The sequence below is a fragment of the Schistocerca serialis genome, chromosome 5, assembly GCF_023864345.2.
Source record: "Schistocerca serialis cubense isolate TAMUIC-IGC-003099 chromosome 5, iqSchSeri2.2, whole genome shotgun sequence".
In the NCBI taxonomy this organism is placed as follows: Eukaryota; Metazoa; Arthropoda; class Insecta; order Orthoptera; family Acrididae; genus Schistocerca; species Schistocerca serialis.
In genome coordinates, this window is record NC_064642.1 from 144,223,183 (window position 1) to 144,249,673 (window position 26,491).

The 26,491-nt window shown below is 38.9% G+C and overlaps 1 protein-coding gene across 3 annotated transcripts in view; it reads left to right on the top strand.

Annotated features, from left to right (window-relative positions):
• Positions 1-26,491, top strand: part of LOC126480820 (condensin-2 complex subunit G2-like) — a 290,712-nt gene that overhangs the window by 152,776 nt on the left and 111,445 nt on the right. For all 3 annotated transcript variants that reach the window (XM_050104156.1, XM_050104158.1, XM_050104157.1), the window contains exons 11-12: positions 10,982-11,128; positions 21,926-22,295. In XM_050104156.1, coding sequence (XP_049960113.1) covers positions 10,982-11,128; positions 21,926-22,295 — 517 coding nt within the window. The remainder of the gene's footprint in view (positions 1-10,981; positions 11,129-21,925; positions 22,296-26,491) is intronic.

Below are 26,491 nucleotides of genomic sequence, written 5' to 3' on the forward strand. Positions count from 1 at the left end.
AAATTACCTGACCTCGATCTTTTTCTGATCTCATCTGAAAAGTGATGTACACAACTCCAGTTGAAGAATTGGTGCCGCAGATTGTACAGTATTGTCTAGATACATGATATGGAGAGTTGGTGACGACATGAGAGCCAAATCTAACTATTATGCTCTTCTTGGCAATTTTCTTTTAAAACCTTGTATCCATTATGTGGACAGCCATGATTGTTGATGGCTCTGTAGAGTGGCACCTGGCAGAGTAGCCAGGCCCTCCCTTACTCCTGTTGAGGTGTGGTTGTTAAAACCACAAATAGTGGTAACAGTACGCAATTTCCATCAACACAGCTACTAGCTAATCTGATAGTTAGTACCAGAGAGGGGGATGGGGCAAGAAATTTGAGGCTATCTGTTGATGTCACAATACAATCGATGTATAAAAGTAATTCGAGAAGCCCTATTCAAGGAACCATATGAAACTCCTTGAACTGGCAATTTCGATATTAATTGTGCTTGCTCTTACAATAAATAAATATGACTTTCATATTAATACTAGTGGAAGTTATTGAGAAATAATCTTGTGGAATGTTAAATTTGTGGGAGTGAGGGAAAACAAGGGGGGGGTTTGAGGTTCAGATCAGTACGAGGAATCTGATATCTGGATAAAATTCAGCTGCACAGTGTTGTCGACTGGATCTTAAAGACCTAAGAATGTTATGAGGCTTAAGTAAACTTTGAGTTTAGCACATGTACCCATTTGGTGAATATCTTTTGCATTATGGGGAGGAGGTTGCTAGACGTACAGTTTTTTGGCTCCTGTGAAGCGTGTGATCATACTGTGAGAGATTTCAGGAATTGTCTGTAATGTTCTATAAAATTAGTCAAGTCAATGATGGTATATCAGGGGAAAAAATTTGAATAGCTACAAATTTTTGTACAGTGGTAGACAGAAGTGCAACGAGCAATGTGCTAAAAATTCTCTCTGGTAATGTGTGAGTGTGAGGCTGAGAGGTCATTTAGACATCGCTTTTTGTGTTTTTCTGGAATAACTAAAAAAATTGCTGCTTCTACTGAAAATGTTTCCCATACAAAATTACTACATTAAATTTCCTATGAAAAGGCCCTATTCTTTTTTCTCGTGGACTAATGGTTTCCATGTTGCATGGGATGGGGGAACGACAGATTATTAAAAAGAGCTTGACAGTCTGGAATAAGAATGAATATATTTACAGTTTTTGTTTGTTTTTCCAGTCAATCTCAGTATTGTTCAATTGGGGCTTTTGCTTTAGTACTGATGAGTTAATGTGCACAAACACCCCTGCAGGTACTTTCTCTCACAGATTTACTGTGGTACCCACCCCACCTTGAAGATGTGGTATCCCTCAATACAACTCACCATGTGAAAAATAAACAATAAAAGAGCACAATACATACACTCTCCTATAAAATAGTCTGTCATATTGTTTTGTTGTTTACGAATATCATTTGTCAGATAGGTAAATGTAGCGTTATACATCGATCATCTGAAGTGAAATTTAACACCACAAAACTTTTGGTAGCTAATTTTGCAGGCTTATTTTGTTTTACTTTTGCTGCAGTCCTAAGCATTTGTGTTTAAACACTATCATCTTCGAGTGTCTACACTTTCCTTGTAATTACAATGGCATTATACATCTCATCTTGTGTTACTTCTGTAATGTCATGGATTAATAATTAACTATTTATGTTTGTGATTGTTCTCATTAACTGTTGTTGTGGTCTTCAGTCCTGAGACTGGTTTGATGCAGCTCTCCATGCTACTCTATCCTGTGCAAGCTTCTTCATCTCCCAGTACCTACTGCAACCTACATCCTTCTGAATCTGCTTAGTGTATTCATCTCTTGGTCTCCCTCTACGATTTTTACCCTTCACGGTGCCCTCCAATGCTAAATTTGTGATCCCTTGATACCTCAAAACATGTCCTACCAACCGATCCCTTCTTCTAGTCAAGTTGTGCCACAAACTCCTCTTCTCCCCAATCCTGTTCAATACCTCCTCATTAGTTATGTGATCTACCCACCTTATCTTCAGCATTCTTCTGTAGCACCACATTTCGAAAGCTTCTATTCTCTTCTTGTCCAAACTAGTTATCGTCCATGTTTCACTTCCATACATGGCTACACTCCATACAAATACTTTCAGAAACGACTTCCTGACACTTAAATCTATACTCGATGTTAACAAATTTCTCTTCTTCAGAAATGCTTTCCTTGCCATTGCCAGTCTACATTTTATATCCTCTCTACTTCGACCATCATCAGTTATTTTACTCCCTAAATAGCAAAACTCCTTTACTACTTTAAGTGTCTCATTTCCTAATCTAATTCCCTCAGCATCACCCGACTTAATTTGACGACATTCCATTATCCTCGTTTTGCTTTTGATGATGTTCATCTTATATCCTCCTTTCTAGACACTGTCCATTCCGTTCAACTGCTCTTCCAAGTCCTTTGCTGTCTCTGACAGAATTACAATGTCATCGGCGAACCTCAAAGTTTTTACTTCTCGTCCATGAATTTTAATACCTACTCCGAATTTTTCTTTTCTTTCCTTTACTGCTTGCTCAATATACAGATTGAATCACATCGGGGAGAGGCTACAACCCTGTCTCACTCCTTTCCCAACCACTGCTTCCCTTTCATGCCCCCTCGGCTCTTATAACTGCCATCTGGTTTCTGTACAAATTGTAAATAGCCTTTCTCTCCCTGTATTTTACCCCTGCCACCTTCAGAATTTGAAAGAGAGTATTCCAGTTAACATTGTCAAAAGCTTTCTCTAAGTCTACAAATGCTAGAAACGTAGGTTTGCCTTTCCTTAATCTTTCTTCTAAGATAAGTCGTAAGGTCAGTATTGCCTCACGTGTTCCAACATTTCTACGGAATCCAAACTGATCTTCCCCGAGGTCGGCTTCTACCAGTTTTTCCATTCGTCTGTAAAGAATTCGTGTTAGTATTTTGCAGCTGTGACTTATTAAACTGATAGTTCGGTAATTTTCACATCTGTCAACACCTGCTTTCTTTGGGATTGGAATTATTATATTCTTCTTGAAGTCTGAGGGTATTTCGCCTGTCTCATACATCGTGCTCTCCAGATGGTAGAGTTTTGTCATGACTGGCTCTCCCGAGGCCATCAGTAGTTGTAATGGAATGTTGTCTACTCCCGGGGCCTTGTTTCGACTCAGGTCTTTCAGTGCTCTGTCAAACTCTTCACGCAGTATCTTATCTCCCATTTCATCTTTATCTACATCCTCTTCCATTTCCATAATATTGTCCTCAAGTACATCGCCATTGTATAAACCCTCTATATACTCCTTCCACCTTTCTGCCTTCCCTTCTTTCCTTAGAACTGGGTTGCCATCTAAGCTCTTGATTTTCATAGAAGTGGTTCTCTTCTCCCCAAAGGTCTCTTTAATTTTCCTATAGGCAGTATCTATCTTACCCCTAGTGAGGCAAGCCTCTACATTCTTACATTTGTCCTCTAGCCATCCCTGCTTAGCACTTCCTGTCGATGTCATTTTTGAGACGTTTGTATTCCTTTTTGCCTGCTTCATTTACTGCATTTTTATATTTTCTCCTTTCATCAATTAAATTCAATATTTCTTCTGTTACCCAAGGATTTCTATTAGCCCTCGTCTTTTTACCTATTTGATCCTCTGCTGCCTTCACTACTTCATCCCTCAGAGCTACCCATTCTTCTTCTACTGTATTTCTTTCCCCCATTCCTGTCAATTGTTCCCTTATGCTCTCCCTGAAACTGTACAACCTCTGGTTCTTTCAGTTTATCCAGGTCCCATTTCCTTAAATTCCCACCTTTTTGCAGTTTCTTCAGTTTCAATCTGCAGTTCATAACCAATAGATTGTGGTCAGAATCCACATCTGCCCCAGGAAATGTCTTACAATTTAAAACCTGGTTCCTAAATCTCTGTCTTACCATTATATAATCTATCTGATACCTTTTAGTATTTCCAGGATTCTTCCAGGTATACAACCTTCTTTTATGATTCTTGAACCAAGTGTTAGCTATGATTAAGTTATGCTCTGTGCAAAATTCAACAAGGCGGCTTCCTCTTTCATTCCTTCCCCCCAATCCATATTCACCTACTATGTTTCCTTCTCTCCCTTTTCCTACTGACGAATTCCAGTCACCCATGACTATTAAATTTTCGTCTCCCTTCACTACCTGAATAATTTCTTTTGTCTCGTCATACATTTCATCTATTTCTTCATCATCTGCAGAGCTAGTTGGCATATAAACTAGTACTACTGTAGTAGGCATGGGCTTTGTGTCTATCTTGGCCACAATAATGCGTTCACTATGCTGTTTGTAGTAGCTAACCCGCACTCCTATTTTTTTTATTCATTATTAAACCTACTCCTGCATTACCCCTATTTGATTTTGTATTTATAACCCTGTAATCACCTGACCAAAAGTCTTGTTCCTCCTGCCACCGAACTTCACTAATTCCCACTATATCTAACTTTAACCTATCCATTTCCCGTTTTAAATTTTCTAACCTACCTACCCGATTAAGGGATCTGACATTCCACGCTCCGATCCGTAGAACGCCAGTTTTCTTTCTCCTGATAACGACGTCCTCCTGAGAAGTCCCCGCCCGGAGATCCGAATGGGGGACTATTTTACCTCCGGAATATTTTACCCAAGAGGACGCCATCATCATTTATCATACAGTAAAGCTGCATGTCCTCGGGAAAAATTACGGCTGTAGTTTCCCCTTGCTTTCAGCCGTTCGCAGTACCAGCACAGCAAGGCCGTTTTGGTTAATGTTACAAGGCCAGATCAGTCAATCATCCAGACTGTTGCCCCTGCAACTACTGAAAAGGCTGCTGCCCCTCTTCAGGAACCACATGTTTGTCTGGCCTCTCAACAGATACCCCTCCATTGTGGTTGCACCTACGGTACGGCCATCTGTATCGCTGAGGCATGCAAGCCTCCCCACCAACGGCAAGGTCCATGGTTCATGGGGGGGGGGGGGGGGGGGGGGGGGGGGGGGGGGGGTGGTCATTAACTGTATGTACAATTAAAGAAATGTTGGATGGTTGTACTCTTCACTGATAGCTACTGTGGCATCTAGTGTGAATTAAATATGGAATATGTTCAACATTAATTTCTGCTTTATTTTCTTCATATTCTTATTGTCTTCAATCATTTATCTTACCTAATGTACATTGTATGCCCTGTGGATGTCTCTCTTGAATAGTTGTGTGTAATTCAACATGGTATATCACCCAAATTTCAACCCTATTGTTATAAAATATTTTCTCAGATTTAGTTCTGATAGCCATTCTGTTGTGTAGTTCAACTTCCAACTCTGCTAACCTGTCTTTGCAGCAAAAAATTCTGCAGTTTATTGACATTAAATAAAAAGTAGTAAAGCTACTTACTTTCAGCAGTCAATGACATAATGTTGTGATTTTGCTCCCATAACACCAAAGTTTCAAGCTAACATCTTACTTATAATAAGAGTGGCTAAAATGTAAGATGTTTGTATCTTCAGCTTGTTCACATCATTTTCTGTATTTGTGTAAAACATTAAAGTAGAATGAGGTCATCCATATCACACATACAATTCATGTTATTCAGCAAAGAGGTGCAATCTGGTTGAGAGCTTTTCATTGAATGCCCTGTGCCACTGTCCCTTTGGTTGTTTTGAACTTGACACTGTGACTCATTGGCAACATCTGCTCAATACTACCTGCCATCATAGCCCCTCATAAAATTGAGCCTAATTCTTGTATTCTCTGATGGCCAGGTGATGGCAGATGTAGTTTGGATGCTCCATGATGATGGGAGGGGAGGGCCATTTTCAGAGATACTTTGAGCAGAAATATACACTGTATAAATATCCAGTGTGTGTAACCTGTCAGGCATGATTTTATATGCTGCCTTACAGCTACTGCTGTGGGATATTTAATTCTGGTGTATGAATGTGTTTACCTTTTTGATGCTGTAAATGTTCTATTTAGTAAATTACCCTCCCCTCTCCCCGGATGCACCTACCAGTCCACTATATTGTCTCTGCTGTGTCCCTGCATACTTTTGCATGCATCGTTCTCATATCTTTCCCCACCTGTGACTTGCTTACCTCCAGAATTCCCCTCTCCCCATCTCACTTCGCTTCTGTACTACCACTACTTACACCAGCCGAGATCACTGCTCACTGTAGATGCAGTCATTGTCGGACATTAGTGCCTTGGATGATAGTGGCTGACTGCACCTCTCTCTCTCTCTCTCTCTCCTCTCTCTCTCTCTCTCTCTCTCTCTCTGTGTGTGTGTGTGTGTGTGTGTGTGTGTGTGTGTGTGTGTGTGTGTGTGTGTGTTCTCTACATCTGGTGAAGGACTTCGTTCAGTAGCTGATAAAATGTAGCATTGTCTGTGTGCCACTTAATGCATTGTCCATGTGGTGAGTAGAAATCTATCTATTTCATATTGTTGTTACAATATCAAATACTATGCAGATATGATATAGGAACGCTGTGTGTATGGGCTTTGTGATGGTGCAGTTCCTGAGCTGGGGACTGGTAAGTGCCACCAATTCTCAGTCATCATAAGCTTTAGGCATGCTTCAGTGATCATCAAGCGGTGTGGCAATGGAATTTTGTGTGTCACAGGGAATGGCGATCTTGGCTTGACCAATGGGCAGCCTATGGGAAACCTGCTGCCGCTCAGTTGTATAAGACTTACCAAGGCATGTGGGGCTCTTTCTAGATGGATTTTTGTTTCCTTAACTGATTGTGGGAGCAAAGTAGAACTGTCGAAATTCTCTCCTCTTCCTCCCAACAGAATGGGTGGACTGCTGGTAGATACCAACACCCAGGCTTGAGAGGCCTCGTGTGACAGGCTCTGGATTTGTTCAGGGTAGTTTGGTGTTTAGTAACAGAACACAGCTGCAGAACAGAATGTTTTTTTGGTAAAAGATGAAAGGAAAGTTTTGAGAAGGTTTCATGTTTTTACATTCAGAAGGGTTTACAAGGCATAACAGGTATCTTAAAACTTGTCAGTCAGTTGCGCAATGGCACGATGTTGGTTGAAACGTCTGGTTCTCAACAAGTAACAAACCTGCAGAAAACAAAAAGCTTTGCAGAATAAGCCATTGAAACTGAGCTCCACATCACATTTAACTGCAACAAACGTGATGTGGTGTGCAGGAACTTGGTGGATATCCCGAAATATGACATGAACGTTGCGTGGGTCCAAGGAGGCATTTTAGACTGGCTGAATATCATGAAAATGATGGAAGGTAATCTGATCAAATACAACTCGTTCATCAGCACGAAACTCCCAGAGCCTGTCAGGGCTGGTTTTCTTCACCCAAAAATGTGACCCTATGTCCCGAAGCCATTGCATTGTTTTAAATGCCAGCATTTTGAATACACAACTCTAGGATGTAAGGGAGAAGCCACTTGTGGCAGTGTGGTATGGCTGCCCATAGAGTAGTCGAATGTTCATCTCTGGCGAGACAAAGGAGATGTACACTACTGGCCATTAAAATTGCTACACCAAGAAGAAATGCAGATGATAAACGGGTATTCATTGGACAAATATATTATACTAGAACAGACATGTGATTACATTTTCATGCAATTTGGGTGCATTGATCCTGAGAAATCAGTACCCAGAACAACCACCTCTGGCCGTAATAATGGCCGTGATACGCCTGGGCATTGAGTCGAACAGAGCTTGGATGGCGTGTACAGGTACAGCTGCCCATGCAGCTTCAACATGATACCATACCTCAAGAACCTAAAGTCAAAGGTCCCAAAGGCGCTGAACATTTTAAAATGTCTTAGTCACAGGTGTGGGGAGCAGACAGGGTGAATCTGCTCCAGTTTTATAGGGCTTTCATGCAATCGTGGCTTGACTGTGGGTGCACAGTGTACAGCAAGGCCTTTGTGCATCATGAGGGGATCAGGCTGGCCATGAATGCTTACTGGACAAGCCCCACACCCAGTCTCTGTGCTGAGGCTGACGAACCACCACTTACCGTCTGACAGCAGCTCTTCATGATGCAACAGGTGTGTACATTCCTTGCTACTCCTGATCCATCAGCGTACCATAATGTTGCTTGTCCAGCTGAGGCATGCCTTTTTACCAATCATCCACAGTCAATGAGTCTGTTAGAGATCCACGTGAAGTGTGTGCTGGAGTTCCTTTGTGTGGAGTGCAGACAGGCCAAAATCTGGGATTTGAACTGCCTGGTTACTGCAGAGCACAGAGTAATTTTAGATTTAGTGCAGTACAGTAGAGATTGCAATCCTGCTTCTGTCTTTAATACAGTTTTTTAAATGAGCACTACCACTATGTAACTGTATTCATAGATGGGTCTAAGTGGGAGAATTCCATTGGCTGCTCTGTTGTTTTTCCAGATCGCGTCCTCAAGATTTGGTTGCCCCTGAGTTCACAGTATTCAGTGCCGAATTATCTGCAGCCTAGACGGCACAGGAGGAGATGAGCTGTGTCATGTCTGCTAAATTTCTCTTCTGTTCTGACTCCCAAATTGCCCTTCAGTCTCTCTGCAACATATGTATCCAGCCAAAAAAATAGTTCAGGATATCCATGATACCATTCTCCACATACAGTGATTGGGGAAGGTGGTGTCTTTCTGCTGGGTGCCAGGGCACGTGGATGTTGTGGGGAACAAAACGGTAGATATAGCTGCCAAGAAGGTGTGTCGTGATCCTCAGTTAGTTCAGTATGCTATCCCCCTGGATGCTATCATCTCACTGTTGTACGGACTCGTGCATCAATTGGAAGATGAGTGGCTGGAAATGACAGGCAATAAACTCCACCTAGTCAAGTCCACATTGCGGCTGCGGTGTACTTCCTTCCAGCTGCACAGACAGGAAGGGGGGGGGGGGGTCCTCCTTACTCGTCTTTGCATAGGCCGCAGCCTACGGCATATGGCTTCTTGCTCCGGCGAGAGGAGCCTCCAATGTGTGGTGCATGTGGCATACAGATCACTGTGTGCCACATTTTATTAGACTGTGTTTTATTTTCAGACCAGAGGACAGCAGCAGATTTGCTGACACATCTGCTCTATATTTTAAGTAACTTTCAAACGAATGTGGTCAGTTTTAAGATTTTGTGATTTGTCCAACTTTTTTTAAATTTTTAGGAAATACATACCGTGTGTTAACACCCATGTTTTTGTAAGTGGTCAGCCACTCACATTTCCTTGTGCTGATTTTTTAGGTCCTCTTACTTTTTAGACGTTGTAACCCCAGGTATAGCGCCTTTCACCCTTTCTCTGTTGTTTTAAGGTATCTGATATTGAGTGATTGTGTGAGTCAATGTGAGTGAGGTGAGAGTGAGTGAATATGCGTCATTTTATAGGTTTCCTTGTCACTGTGTGACAGCAATTGTATTCATTTTACCCACTTCATTTCTTTTAATATGTGTAAGGGTGCTGATAACCTCGCTGTTAGTGCCCGTAAGTACCAAACACACCTCTGATCTGTCTGTTCTTGTGTTGCTGTTAAGAATTATTACACCATATTTCTAATCTCTACTAAATAAAGTGTGAGATTTTAGTAGCGTTGACATGAATATTGTTTTCGCAAAACATACCTTAACTTGTTTACAATTAAACTTTCTTGGTTAAATATGTCATGTTCGAACTCTGAATCGGAAAGAATGGAAGAGATTAGGCTTCAATTGCTTCTTACTATGCTTTGAAACTCAGCAAGTCACCAAGGCTGGCCACGATCCACAGCATTTTTATTCCCAAATATGAGCAGGTATTTCCTCTCATGAAGGTACTGTGATTGCTATACTGTGTGGAAGACATGTGTTGTCCTTTAATAGAGCTCAGCACTTGTGAATCAGAATAACAACCCCACACAGTATCTGCACACTATTGTCTCCAGCATCTGATTTTATAATTCTCCATTGTGTGTATCATTCATCAGTAAGAAGGTATGGGACACACATCACTTCTTTGGAGTGGTATGTGTCAGCACACTTTCCATTTGAAGTTTTAGAGCTCTGTTCATAGTTAAGATTGGAGTCCAAAATAAAAAATCCTCATCAAAATACTCACACATTTCTTCTAACATGTGTGACTATTTAATGAAACCTTAATGAATATGTAGCTAAGAAAACATATGATACTACAGTGTAGCAGCTACCCCTTGAACTGAATCAACAGAAATGAAAAATGTGTTGAGAAAGCATTAACAGCATTTTCCATTGGTTAGTCTGAGAATGTGGTGTGAAGGAGAGCTAAATCAGAACCTTTTCTTCTGTATTTGATTATTTTGTCATCTACAGCGTGATTCTGTGGTGATGTTACAGACTTCCTAGGGCGAGGGAGATGGGCAAATGTATCAGTTTGAGGTAAGGGATTCTCTTCTGGAAACGAGCAAGTCAAATGTTATAAATGAAAGTTGTTCTGACACATCTGACACTTACTGCCCAGAGATATTGGAATGATTGTTGCTAATAACATTCAACTCTGTTGTTTCTGGAATGGAGTCTCTAACATCAAATGTATGCATTTATCCTTCTCCACCATCCCTGAAAGTTTCTAGCATCATCATGGAATGACCCTGTATACAGCTTGTAAGGGCATATAATTGGGAATTAAAATTATGCGCATAGTTTTTTTTTCCCATGCTGCTTAAGAACCCCTGTTGTATGCCCTTAACATTTTTTATTAAAAGTTGTGGCATAAATGTGAATGATATATCTAAAATTGTGTTTTCATGTCACAGTAACTTTAAGTGATAGAGAACAGTTTGGAAGGTAGAAGTGCTTGCTTACAAATGATTTCGCATTTAGTGTTCCTTGTTTCTGTATAATCACTTGTATTTTATTTGTGGTCCAAGAGAGATATGCAGTTACTTTTTAGCCATAGGGCCATTATTCTGTTTTATAGATTGTGTTATTTACTTTCGTTGCTTTACATATAGAATGTGAAATTTGATTGCAGCATTTGCGTTTTTAGGTGCTTCCACATATGCAAGATGGAATTCATGACACCAATGCAAGAGTCCGGACTGCATTTGTGGAGATGCTGGTTGCCTGTAAAGATGCCAGCTCAATAAAGTTTTGGTTGATTGTACCACTCAACCACCTTCTTGCCAGGCTGGAGGTGATCTCGTTTTCTCAAATATTTTTCATCAAATTACTTCCATTACATCAAAAACACACACACACACACACACACACACACACACACTGCTTCAGCTATGCAATGTTAAGTCCTATGTCATGTTTTAGTATTAATCATGTGCAAACATTCATACAGAGTTCGATATTAATTTTGTAAGTATTTTTTATTCTCTGTCTCCGTACACAAAGTAAGCCCCTACAGTTGTGAGTTCAAGGTTCCCACCATGTCCAGATGCTCCTTGTTACTTGTTACTCTCTTCCATAACCACATTTTTGTTGCTTGTACTTGCTATTCATCCGTTTCACTCATTGATCACTCTCCTTTCCATAAAGTAGCACACCTAGGTAAAGATTTAGCCAACATCTGGATGTTTAGCGACGTATTCATTTAGAGACTTCTTTTGTGGTGGAATATCTATTTAACAAGGGCTACTTGCTGTATGATTTCAGAGTATATTTCTTATCATCATAAGCAACGCTCTTTTTCCCATTCAGATAGCTGTGCATATCAAAGCACTGCTTCTGGGATGGGGAGGAGCACTGAGCCCAAGTTGAAACTACCCAGTGGATTAATGACGAGGGCCAGTGTGAGGGTGAGCTTGGATGTAATTTTTAGGCAAATTCCCTCATCCAGCTAGGTGAATACTGGGCTAATATCTAAGTCCCACCTCAACTACAAGTTTTGCAAGCATTTAGAAAACTTTTGCTCACTCCCACATGAGTAACGCTACACGCAGACATTTCGGATATACATGTTACGTCCAAGGGGGTGGCAATAGGGAGGACATCCAACTGCCGCTTGGATTAACCATCCTCGATTCATTGGTAACCATGACAACCCTGCAGCAGTGCAGGACAAAGGCACAAGAGAAAGAGGGTGAAAGATGTTCCTTTAAATGCAGAACTGTTTACCTGTTCAGTCTTGGATTTTGGGTGCGACACAAGCAATGATTTGATAACACTCTTACCCTGTTACGAACAGTTTGATTTTAATCGTGTTTGTTATCAAATTATACTGTTTCATCATGGCTGCCATTGTTTTCTGCATTCTGTTTGTATTCGTTATTGAATCTGTCTGTTGTGTATTTTAATTCATTTTGTAAGGTATCCTTTAAGATACAGTAGTAATTCCTTCAATAAACTTGTTGAGTAAGTTTGGTAAATTAGCCAGTCCTGACACATTCCATTCTTTATTTTAGGTGTTCTTTCACTTTCATTAATAATTGTTAGGAAGTGATGTTCCTTACATAGTGCTCATACTTCTTTATAGTTTATTTCTAATCTCCACTTGATTTCCATTCTCCACTTACAGACTTCTTGTACACCATGCTGGATGTTTTGCAAATCATTAAAAACTGTAACAGCTTTCTTGTTCACGTTTAGGTTTATCCCCAGTTTTGTTTGTCACTTCCCTAGTTCCTCAAGAGTTTTAAAACAGAACAGTTATTTTAAGTAAGTTTCTGTTTGCTTTTTTTCATCAAATCCATTCAACTATGGACTATGCACAACAAATGTTTGTGATTTCTTTCTCCTTGTGGTATTTCTTTTTTTGTTTTCCCACAATATTATTTTATTCTGCCGCTCTACTGTTTCCTCTGTAGTAGTAGTAGTAGTAGTAGTAGTTGTTGCTGGTGTTGGTGTCGGTGTTGGTGTTGGTGTTGTTCTTGTTCTTGTTCTTCTTCTTATTGTTCTTCTTCATCTTCTTCCCCGACCGAGGATTGGTTTGAGGCACCTCTTCCCACTACTAATTTCTATGCAAGCCCCTTCATCTCTGTATAACTATTGCTGCCTTCATTCATTTGTACCTGCTTGCTTTAGTCAAGACTTGGTTTTTCTCTCCAATTTTTACCTCCCACAGTTCCCTCCATTACCAAACTGGTGATTCTTTGATACCAGGATATTATGTATTTTCTTTACCTTTCTTTTATGCAATAAATTTCCCTCCTCCCTGATTCAAGTCAATTTCATTCAGTTAATTATCTAATTTACCCATCTAATCTTCAGCATTCATTCCATATTTCAAAAGCTTCTATTCTGTTCTTGTCTTAACTGCGTATCATTCCCGTTACACTTCCTTATGTGACTAAAGTCAAGATAGATACCTTCAGGAAAGACTTCCTAATGCTTAAATTTATATTCCCCCCTCAACCCCCCCCCCCCCCCCCCCCCCACAACACTGGAAACACATTTCTTCCTATTGTCAGTCTATTGTCATCTTATATCTATTTTCAAGATGCTATCAATTCTGTACATAATCTTCCAAGTCCTTTACAGACCATGATGGAATTACAGTGTCATCGGCAATCTTCACAGTTTTCATTTCCTTAATTACTTTTCCAAATTTCTTCTGGTTTTTTCGTTAGTGCTTGTTCAGTGTATAGTTCGAATAACATCAGCGATAGGCTACAAACCTGTCTCAGCTACTGATTTTTATGTCCAAAGAAAGTGCCATTTTTTCCTGAATTATGTGTGAAAGCTTTTGTAGTTTCCTATAGAGATTTTTTGTTACCCTCTGCCTCAAAATTTTTCGAAGGATTTTTCTGATTTTTTCCTAATTTTATCTGCAGCCTCTTCATTTCTCCTACTTTAAGTCAACCAATACATTCTGCTGTGTAGAATGCTTGAGTACTTATTACAGTGATATAATTCTTTACTTTTGGATTTATGAAGACTGATTTTCCATTGTAGATGTTCATTATTACATTAAATATTATTATTATTATTATTTGCATGGGATAGGAAGCAATTCAGATGTGTGAATTATTGCATTTCAACCCATTATTGACAATCAGTTGTCTTACTTTTACTGTAATCTTTGAGAATTCTTCTTCCTCATAGCAGTCTATAATTGTCCAGAGCAAGGAACTGGTAATTTTTTTCTTGAACATCCTTTTGGGATTTTGATGCTATGATGGGATTACCATTCCTTTACTATCCTTCAGACTTTGTAGTGCTTATTGAAATTCATCTTTATCCCATTCTGAGAATTTATTTTATTTTCCTTAAATATTCGTTTGGTTTCTGTATTCTCCAGATTATCCACATTTCATTTATTCCTAATATTTCGAACCCGATTGTACTAGATTTCAAACCATTTTTCCACAGTCATCAATAATTCACTATTTACAACATTCTGCCAATGCTGGGGCAAGTTTTTGATTCCACGGCTGTTGAAATCATGGGGTTTTGAGGCAAAGAATTTGTTGATCCATTTTTAGAGGATGTTTTCATCTGGAAAAGAAGTTTCTTTAAGGTTGTTTGATAGAGAGCAGAAAGGGTGAAAATCTGAGTGCTCAAGATCAGGTGAATAAGATGGATGCAGAATGACTTCCCAACCCAACTCCTGTGTAGTTTTCTTCATCAGTTTAGCACAATGCCAGTGGGCATTATCAAGTAGCATCACTTCACGCAGTCTTCCTGGTCATTGTTCTCGGATTTTGTCTGAAAGACATCTCAGCTGTTGACAGTAAATGTTAGCAATGATGGTTACACCTTGGGGAAGCAATTCATAGTACACCACACGTCGCTGTTCCACCAGATGCGTAACATTATCTTTTGTGGATGTACACAGATCATTGTACAGGGAGTTGCTGCTTCGTTTTGACTCAGCCATTTGTTTCTTTTCCTCATGTTAGCATAGACACCATTTCTCGTCACCAGTAATGATACAGGATAGAAATGGTCGGTGTTGTTCATGCGCCATTTGGTGACAGGCAAGCAGAGGTTTACATATGGGTGCCCGCTGATTTTTGCGATTCTGATTTAGAGCATGCTGGACCCATACACCCTATTTTTGAACCTTCCCCATTGTATGCAAATGTTGCGCAATGGTGGAATGATCACATATCGTCACATTTGCCAGCTCTTGAGTATACTGATGTGGATCATTGTGGATTAATGCATTTAAACGATCGTTATCAAACCCTGAAGATATTTTTGAATATTGAGAGCCATTAATGTCAAAATGATCCTCCTTAAAATGAGAACTCCATGTTCGTGCTGTGGTCTGTCCAATGGCATTATCCCCATACATGGCACAAATGTTTCTGGCTCCCTCCCCTGCTGTCACCCCCCTATTGAACTCAAATGAAGAATATATTGGAAATATTCCAATTTCTCCACTTGTACTCCATTTCCTAGAGTCCGCACTTCCTTTCACTGTCACCAAATGACAAAATGACTGTATACTAACTCAAATAGTATCAGTGAACTACAAATAAATAATTACAATTGATAAATAAAACCAAAGCAGCTTGAATACCAATATGCAAAACAAAAACGCCACGAACTTATGCACCAACCTAGTATACATCATCGCAAGTATAGTGAAATCAGGTGCTACACTTAGCCAAAGACTTTATGGAAAGTTTTTGATGCAACTAATCAAGTGCCCATAGTGAGAAGAGCAGGAAACAGTAGGCTAATGACTTAGCGTTAAATGAACTGAATGACTGTCACATGTGTAAACAGAGTTGATTGTTGCTGACGGCAGCAAAGTCTCTGAATGTGTTGCTGCAATTGGGAAATGGGGGATTTACTAACAGTGGCGTGTACCTTTATGATGGGGAGTGAAGGACAGACTAACCCACTTTCATGCTGACTGTGCTAATGGGAACATCAGCATATAATGTCAAATCCCTTTGGATAAAGGAGTCAGAAGGAATATATTATTTTGCTCAGTGCAAGGTTATTACGGATTTGCATGAAAGAAATGGAAAGAGAATGAAATGACAGGATAGCTAACAGTTTTCAGAAGAGTAGATTGTTTCTCAGGATACTGAGAGACATAAATGAACTTAAGTGTATTTTGTGAAACTCTGTAGAGATGGTTGAAATGCTGTGTCTGTTCAAACACCAATTTGCCACCAAGGCAAAAAAGGTTAAATGTGTGTGATTATAGGCTAGCACCATCTTCATGTAACTTAATCATCATCTTGGACAGTTTCCAGCCTCTGGCCGGGTCTGCATTGAAATTAAGTATGGAAAAAGGAGGAATTGCCACATTTTTCAAAATTGAACCATCAGAAATATTGAAGCAAACTGTTTTGTGTAGGGAAGAACTCAGAAAAATGGACATGTGAGTTGTTACTGAGGAACATTGGAAAATTTGTGGAGTCCTAAAAAATTTCTATATTTTTCCCAGTTTTTTCCCAGAGGAAGAAAAGTATATTGTCGCTGAGGAAAAGTACACTGCCATTTAACATAGAGAAAGTATATTTTCACCAGGGAAAATGTTTATTTTCACTCAGGAAGAAGTGTATTTTCTCCTGGGAGAAATCCAGGATTTTTTTTTCCTTGTCCTTGTATACACCCTGAAGGTGCACATGTATTAAGATGACTACTCAGTGCACAAGATCAAAACAGAACAGAATGACTATAACATGACTGATAATTCATAAATTGCAACTATTTTTAATAAGCATTTTCTAAATACAGCAGAAAAATTGTTTAAAAAAATGCCATTAAAAAACAGAATTCTGAAGAGTTGTTCTAACACAACACATCATGATCTTATTGATGTACACAGTGCTGCACTAAAAGAGAAACTTTCTTGTAAACAGATTAAAATATGCAATTGTTAAACTTCTTTATGTAGTATCCTTGTACCATAAAAGCAAGGGAGAGGATGTTGTTATGGGTGGCTGGTATTGTCTTTCTGCAACACAAATGCTCACGTGAATTAATGCGGTTCTTTATTTACAAGGAGCTGCTACTTGAATAGAATACATGATCATGGTAGAAGCTCATCTGTAATAGTCCTCTTACTATTGTAACCTGCTATGTGAACTGACAGATGCCAACTGGAATATGAGTTAGTGAGTCAGTGCCTGAGCCCTCTGGTCAGCGGTGGTGGCTTAAATACATGCTGTTGAGAGGGCATTGGCTGGGTGTTTCTTGTTGGTGTGTGTCTCTGGCCTCTCTCGTGATAGGCACGCTCGATCCAACGCCTAGTATCGTTCTTCGCACTACGTATTTGCCAACCGGTGTGCAGGCAACACCTTCTGCTGGCACACTTTATATGAAAAGTAATAGGAAAGACTATAATAAATATCGTCCACTTTCTTTTCTGACTTATGTTTTCAAAATATTTGACAAAGTAGTTTTCCTGTTAACAGAATCACATTTATGTACAGTTTGTTTGAGAAGTTCCTGTTCTCGTAAGTCAGAATAGTATTATGTACTAGAGTCCTTACACATAAAACCTATGTGTCCAACAGACCTACTTATGAGGTTTATGTTTCTTCGTGTCATCCTTGACATCTTACAGTGCTCCTCAAGACTTTGCTTAGAAAGGCTACCTCAACACTTGTGCAGTCCCCATAATATGTTGTATGGCATAGTAAGGCCCAGGTGTCATGGTGGCCATTTCAGTGAGGCTGGAGGTGTTGCTGAACCAAGGCTAATCCAGTTCCCTCAAAATTATTCATCAAGGAACTTGCATTCCTGAATAGGAAAGCTTGTTGGAGCCCCACCTTGCTGTAATCACATATGGTCTGTCCATGGTTCTCTTATCTTGAAGCATCATAACATGAGACAGATTCCTTTCCAGTCCTTACATATTATGGGGAACTTGTTTAGATCAGAAAATCACATTCCACCTGTATAAACTGTGATGTATCATAAATTCATGGAAAAATAGTGCTCTTGAGTAAGACACATTACTTGATCATCAAAGCACAGCAGGATGCTAGTCACTGCTCCAGGTCATCGTCAGATAATTCATTCACAAACATCAGTCTAAATCTTATCGGTTGTGAATCTTTGTATGTGGTCAAGCATTGTTGTCCACAGTACTTGAAGTCCAGTTGCTATACTGCGAATGGATTTCATTGGAAACTGATCAGTTGATTAAGGGATAGCAGATATTTCCTTTCTTGTTCTCTGATGCCCATTGTGCCGCCTGTTATGATTGCATGGGTTGTTTTACAATCCACTCTCGTCATGGGCAACACACAACATAGATAATTAGGTTGACCCACTTCAGTGTCGTATGGTTCGATATTAAATCAACATTAAGGAACTTCTGAATTTCCTAAAGAACTGAAGCATAGACCATTAGAGTTTGATTGGTTGGTGAAGTAATTTAGAAATAAACTGCGTAGATAAATCCTGTGGGAATAATAATGTTAACAGAAATAAATAATTCTTGTTTCAATTCAATAAATGTTTATTGTGAATGATTCACACGTTTGTGAATGGTAGCCTACACAGTTGCAAATTCAAATGAAAGAAAGCAGAGCAACGTAAATGGAATACATTTGTGCAAAGTTTAACAGTGCATTAATCATGAAATTAATAAGCGAGCACTCAAAGGCTGACAACATAGATCCTTACAGTTAATTGTGACATAAAACTAAAGTTCGCTGTCCCATATGATAACTGGGAAACTAGAAGCAAGTTCATCACATGTGAGTCCTAATATTAACCTCAGGAAAATAGAAAGTTCTCAGTTATCTCAAGCCCCACTTATAAAATTGAAGTTCATGTGGGTGCTCAAGCTCAATCACCAAAAACCACAAAATGGTATTCTTAAGTCCAGTAAAAAGATAAAGTATTTAACTAACAAGCTGCTTTGCCACCCAGCTTATCTCACCTGATAGCTAGCACATCCACCAGCGCAGTACCACTCACAAAACACAAAAACTCAAACTGTGACAGGCTAAGGACAAAAGACAGCATGCATACTGCCGTTCACCCATAAATATCTTCTGTGATGTCACACTCTACTGAATCAGTGTTAAATGTTTTTAAGTTGGCAGTGCTAGAAGACATTGATATTGTCATATATTAGATTAGATTAGATTAGATTTTCATTCCATAGATCTGTGCTGAGGAAATCCTCGTGGATGTGGAACATGTCATTTTTTTAAATAAAAAGCTGAAACAACAATACTAATAGTATGAATATATATAAAATACATCATTTGTTTCTATTAAAAAATTTGTCAATGGAGTAGAAGGAGTTGGCCACTAGTAAGTCTTTCAGGCTCCTTTTAAACTGATCTTTATTTGTAACTAAATTTTTTATGTTTGCTGGCAAATTATTGAAGATGAGAGTTCCTGAGTAGTGGACCCCTTCTTGAACTAAACTAAGTGCTTTTAAGTCCTTGTGCGGATCATTTTTGTTCCTGGTATTGTATGTATGAACTGAGCTGTTGGTTGGAAAATAAAGATATATTATTTAGGACAAATTTCATTAAGGAGTAAACATACTGAGAGGCAGTACTTAGTATACCCAGTTCTTTGAAGAGGTTTCTACAGGACGTCCGTGAATTTACTCCACAAATAATACGTATTACACGCTTTTGGACTCTGAAAACTTTTGTTTGACTCATAGGGTTACCCCAAAATGTTATACCATATGACATTATGGAATGAAAGTAGGCAAAGTATGCAAGCTTTTTCATTTTATGTCGCCTATGTCTGCTAACACTCAAATTGCAAATACAGATTTGTTAAGGCATTTCTGCAGTTCTGTGGTGTGCTCCTCCCAACTGAATTTATTGTCAAGTTGTAATCCCAGGAATTTAAGACTGTCAGCCTCTTCTATCTGTTCTTCTTTATACTTTATGCATATGCTAGGTGGAAACCTCTTACAGGTTCTGAATTGCATATACTGAGTCTTTTCGAAGTTTATTGTCAATGAGTTGGCTTTAAACCATTTATTAATATCCATGAAAATATCATTAGCAGATCTTTCTAGAACTGCACTCGACGTACTATTTATTGCAATACTTGTGTCATCTGCAAACAAAACGAACTCTGCTTCTGGCAGTGTAACGGATGAGAGATCATTAATGTACAACTTCAGAGCTAGGGAGATGGGGGCAGAAAGGGGTACTCGATTGATGGTACTTATTTTAATGCAAGAGCAGTTGTGTATTAATATTTTTAACACAGGAAATTTTAAAGGACTGATAAAAAATATTGTAAACTGTGGAAAAGTGTTATTTCAGGGAACATGAAAGTGGGGCTATGTCATCCGGCGTAATGAAGGCTGAATAGACTCTGTCCTGCTGTCCTGATTAAGTGGTGTCATGCAAGGGGGGGGGGGGGGGGGGGAATAAAATAAAATAAACAAACTTGACAGTGAAGAATGAGTGAGGATATCGTGCCACTAAAAAGTGCTTGCTAATTCAGAAATTATTGCTAGTTTATAAAATTGTGTGCTATGTTTGTTGGTAGCATTATCTACTTGCAATGAAGTTCTTCCAAAACTAATGTGCACAAAACTTTGGCAAAAACCATGAACTAGGTATCTAACTCTCTATTAAAGAGAAAATCTTTTCGAAGTAGATGCACAGGAAGAAGGAATCATTGATTAAAACATACCGAGAGGAAGTTGCTATTTAGTATTGCTCCTGAAATATTTTACCTTGAATCCACCCATTGTACTGAAATTGGAATAATATATATGCATATATATCCTGATGAACTCAAACATTGTGATCAGCTGCTTAATAGTATGTTAATCCAGCTCTGAAATGCAAGACAGCAGCGATTTGCATGGTACCGGCTTGACAAGTTTTTCGTATGTTTCTGGAGGTATGTACCCCAATTGTCTATTCACAGGCCACACAGTTCCCATAAGTTATGGGCTGTTGGCATGTGGGTGTGGAGCTGTGCCTGATAGTGTCTCAAGTGTGTTCAAATCAGGCAAATTTGTTTACCAATACGTCAGCATGTGTTCACTGTCATACTCCTCAAACCACTGCTGTATGATTGTGACCATGTGACACGGACTGTTATATAGCTTGCAGTTATCAAGCATGAGGGAATGCAGGCAGTTGGCAGTTCCACAGAGAGCATCCACAGCTGTTACTGTGTCTTTGATTACTACTACAGGTCCCATGGAAGCCCAGCTAAATGTCCCCTAAAGCATAACACTGCCCCCACTGACCTGCAGGTGTGTCATGATGCATGTTTCGAGCAGCGGTTCACCTGGATGAAGCCATATGCAGACATAACTGGTGTAAAAAGAAATATGATTCATCTGAGCAGGTGACAGGTTCCATTGATTCACAGTTTAATCTCGATGATCCTGTGCCCATTGCAGCTGTGATTGATGACATCTTTGGGAAGCATGGTAACATGTAGAGGTCCTCTAATGCGAAGTCCCACATTTGGCAGTGTGCTCTGAACGGAGTGCTCCAAAGCATTTTTGCCTGCACCAGTATTGTACTCTTTCATCATATCTGCCACAAATCACTATCTTTTCTGCTTTACAGAATGGGCAAACATCCTAATTCCACATTCTGTGATTATCCGGATGTCCAACAGCTTGATGCCTGCTCATGTTACACCACAGTTCAGTGACTTTTCTTAGAGATGCTAATGATTTAACGTCCCGACAACCAACTAGCTTTCCCGTTCGTGAGATGTTAGGTGCCATGACAGTGTACCCTTTGTCAAAGTCACTTATGTCCATGGATTTCCCCATTTGTGGCTCATATTGTTGCTAGAATAAATCCCCACTCATCTCTGCTCCACTTATATACTTTTTACACAGTGCCATTTGCCTGCAACTTCACAGGCGGTCTTGAGTCTCATAGTAGGCAATAACCATTATGTTTTGGCTCATCAGTAAATTTCACAAATACATCAGTATGGTGCCAATTACAAATCTTACTGTAAAAGCACAAGGAGGTTGAATACAATATTAAATTGTTCATAATTTAGTTGCTATTCAGTGTACAAAATGCTGTTCAGTGAGACAATTGGCTTAGAAAATTCCATTAATACTATACCATTTTAACTTTCCTTTGTATTTCTACAGGTAGATGAACAAGCAGTTGCTCAGCGTATTGTCAAGTTATTGTTCGAAAGTTTCTACCCGTATGAGAGAGGTCCTGAAGTTACGCTGAAGAGGATAATGAATATGATAGTGCTGAGCCCAATTGGAAGTCGCAAATTCTTTTTCTATTCAAAATCTGTACTAAGCTTTGAGTCCAGCGTACAGTTAGTACTTTCTATAATGACATATATTTTGAGATATGTTAAGTCAGAGTTCAGTGGAAAGCTAACTGTGTCAAATGGCACAGAGCAAGATAAGCCCACTGTTACTCCCAAAACTTCAAAGGACAATAAAGAAGCTCCAGCTTCAAAAAAAAGAAGAATCAGTTCGCCAGACCCAGTTTCAAGTTTGGGTAAGTGTGTGGTTGCTCTTTTAGTGTAATGACTTGCCACACAATTTTCCAAGTGTTTCAAAAAAATCAGAAAAAGAAATATACATACATCACCATAGTGTGTTTCTACTTGTTTTTTAATGTAAGCTATTGATAAAGACAATGTGTGTGTCTCATAGACTCATTAACTAGGAAAATTTATCTTCATTGTTAATTTAATTTTTGTCACAATATCATTGTCCTCAGTGTGCTTCCTTTCACTTTTGTAATGCTTCAGGGAACAGTATTATATTATCTTTACTGTATCAGTCATACTGTTTAGTGTGAATTTCAGCACACTCCAAAAATAAGTAAAATCACTTTCTGTAACAATCCATAGTTAAAAGTGCTTAAAACCAGACCGTAACTAGATACACGAAGTGAACTGAGATCATCAAATTTTCCTTAAATGCACTGCTGGAAAATGTGGCGGTCTACTCCTTAAAACTGTGTTGACCAACATCAGTACAGGAAATACCCACTACAGTGACACATTGCTTAGTGATTGCGTCACATCATCAGTCAGTTACAATCTTGAGTTCTAATGTAAGTAGCTAGCTGTCTTACTGGTTGGCTACATTTTAATAGCAACCAGGTGTATAATGGTTACTTGTCTATGTGAGGTCGGATTTTGCCTGGGCTATGACAAATGATATCACAGTAGTAACACGTCATATTTGGCATAACAGTTTGCAATATTTCAGTATTTCATCCAGGTCTATGTCCTTAAGAGAATGGTCAGTAAAATGTGTTTAGTTGTGTCCCAACAATTAGAGACACAATAGGTATCATGATCCATGTGCTAAACCTGGGAAGAATTATACATCTGCGATAGTCATAAAAATTTACTCTTAACTGCTGCTACCAGAAAGCAAGCACCCAAAACCCCATCAGTAGCTCCCATTGTAGGTTCAAAAGGCATTAGTTTGTTTCAAATACCTGACTTTCAATAAAAGAGGCTTGTAATGAAATTTGATGCATAAGCAGTGCTTCATGGGACTTTATTTCATCAACTTAAACTTTTCCAATCTCTATCCGGGCTCTTTGTTTTCTTTTGTCCTCCCATTATCCCTCACTCAACTTTTGTCTGGTGTTACATTCACTTTTCATGCTCTCTCTTCTATTTTCTTCACTCACTTACTCCTCAGTCTTACTATCAGTCTTTTGCCCTCTGTTTCCATTCTGTGCATTATGTTTAGTATCCCACTAGTGACCTGCTGTAGCTGCATGCAGTTAACACTAAATATCTACAGCTGGAAAGTTTGTCTGTTGTAGTGGTAATAAATTATGTACACAAACCTTTCTTGTGAATCAGTTTATTAGTGAAAACTGTATCAATATCCCTACAGTAGTTCTAAGATTAGCCTTCACATACAGACAGAAAAATGTGGCAGGGGACTTTCATTTGGTAACGTGTACAGAAGTGTACCAATGTCCATACCACTTCCATCCTGCACTCTTCAGTGTTTAATTTTGAAAGTAAAGGGAACTGATATGAAGTGGAGATTCATCATGTATGATGTAGCTGTGTAGTTCCTGTTGGATTATAATTGTAGTGTCTGGCATCTGGGTTGCAAAACTATCATGCAAGAGCTATATTTATGACAGAGACTTACAGATCTTCTGTCTGCAAGTTTTTGGAACACAGAATTTTGAAAAGATTAATTTGAGAGGTTAAACTCGAAAATATTGTTGAAAACAAGAGTTTGAATAACGGGATGCTTTGTAGATAAGAAAGCCTTTTTCCAAACCAGACGCTGTTGCTAATATATTTTTATAATAATGTTGATTTTGTCTGTAAAACTAGATGTACCTGTGACAAACTGTGAAGTAGTGTACCACTGGTAACAGTTTCCAGGATTTCATCAACAGTAGAGGGCGAAACCTCGCATGACCACCTAATGAATTCTCTTCAGAAGAGGGCTGCCAACCATGGTTTTGAAACAAAATATCTTGAGATGACTGTGGAAGACTAGAGATATAGACAACAGAGAATTTTCATGTACAAAATAAGGAAAAGTGGTTTCACATTGCTCTTTCAGTGGAGGCATTGTGCAGTGCACTTTAAGTACAAGGTGGATACTGTATCTTGGGTGTCAGCCCAGGTTCATTAATTGAATGATATAGTGTAGAAGAACAAAAGTTGTTAACAGATCAGTAATATCAAAGTGCAAAGTGCTCTTTTTTTGTGCAGGGGCAAGATCTCAGACTACTTGCTAGGAAATGATGTATAAACAACAGTGATGGAGAAGAGGCTAATTTATTACATACAGAATTTATGCTGGTAATGTTTTGAAAGTCTATAGTATAATGACAGATCCGTGTAGTAGCTTGTACATGTTGCCAGAGTTGGGCAAAATTCATTCAAATGACGAATAACGAATGTACATAAAAATTATTATTCATTATTTGTCAATAACAAATAAAACATTTGTTTGAAATATTAACAATATAAGGAAAAGATAGATTGCTACTTACTGTAAAGATGATACTTTAAGTTGCAGACAGGCACAATAGAAAGACATTTGCACATTAGCTTTCAGCCACAGCCTTCATCAGAAAATGAACACACATACACATTCTTGAGGGTATTTTTGTTCTGTCGTTGCAACTACTATGTCCGCAGCTCGTGGTCTCGCGGTAGCTTTCTCGGGTTCCCAGGTTTGATTCCTAGTGGGGTCAGGGATTTTCACCTACCCCAAGATGACTGAGAGTTTTTGTGTCTTATTCATCATCATCATCATCACCACCATCATCATCATCATCATCATCATCATTCATCCCCATTACGGTTGGAGGAAGGCATCGGCAAACCACCTCCATTAGGACCTTGCCTAGTACAGACCCGCATCGTTCTCCTACGCTCTGTCGAAGAAGCATGGGACTTCATTTCCATTGCAACTACAAAAATGCGTGATTTTTTTCACCAGATGCATTTTGCTTTATTGGGATGAAGCATCATCAGTGGCCTGTAATTAAATTATTTACATTTTGATTTGCTTTTAGATCGTGGAACAGTTCGTTATGAATATGTTGTTTTGTACTTTCAGTGATTTTCGCTTGATATCTTGCTTTTGCTCTGCAGCACTATGCAATTATTATGTTTTTCACAACACACCTTTATGCACACCACTGTATTCCATTTGTTTTCATAGTTCTAAGTATTTGTTGTGGTTTATGTTTTGTAGTGTTGCCAACATAACCTTTTCACTACTTTGTCTTTGACCTACAACCTTTTGTATTTATTTATTATTGTATCTGTGTAATTCTGTTTGATTATGTTTCTGTATATTTAAATACTGTGTAAAGAGTAGGGATAGTGATTGAGGATTCCCTCCAACCCCCCCCCCCCCCCCCTTCTTCCACACAGTATAGGGGAGGGAGAAACCATGATGAATGGACATAAGTGTATAGCAGTGTGATGGAGTGTGAGTTACAGGAGAAGATGTGGGTCAAGAAGTGAAAGGAAATTGAATTGTGATATTTTTTTTTTTCTTCTTGGGGGGGGGGGGGGGGGGGGTTGTCGGTTGTCGGAGGGGGTGAAGAGTGGAAAAGGCTCTTCTGTTTTTCATGTAATTTCATCAATTATTTTATATAGAGTCTGGTTTCCATTATTTATTTGGTCATTGAACAACTATTTATTTTGTGTTAATGCTTTTTGTATGCAGAAATTTACTTGGCAAGGGAGGTGTCTGTCTTTACTGATTTTATGATATTCACATCTGTTTCAATATTGCTTGGCCTATGGTGTTCTTGTTTTAGATGATCTGCAAATGTTGAATGTTTTGTGCTGTATTTAATGCTCTGATGTGTTTTTATATCTTGTGTCGAATGTCCAGCCAGTCATTCCAGTGTATAGCTTTCCACAATCTCTGAAACTGAGCTGAAAGATACCAGATTGTTGGTATCTGTCTGGTTTTGATTTCGGTTTTGGGATGTGCTTCTGTATTGAGTTGTTTGTTTTGTAAGCAATGTTTATGCCTTGTTTTTTTGAACATGTTACCTATTTGTTGTGGTAGGTCCTTGTATGCCATTTTTTTATTGTAGTGCAATTTGTATGAGCTTGTGTAGTTTTGTTGTTTTTCCCCCCCTATTTGTGTCTTTATTTTTTTATTTAGTTTTTTTATCTACCATTGTTTCTTTGTGTCCATTTTTTAATGCTATTTGTTTTACAATGG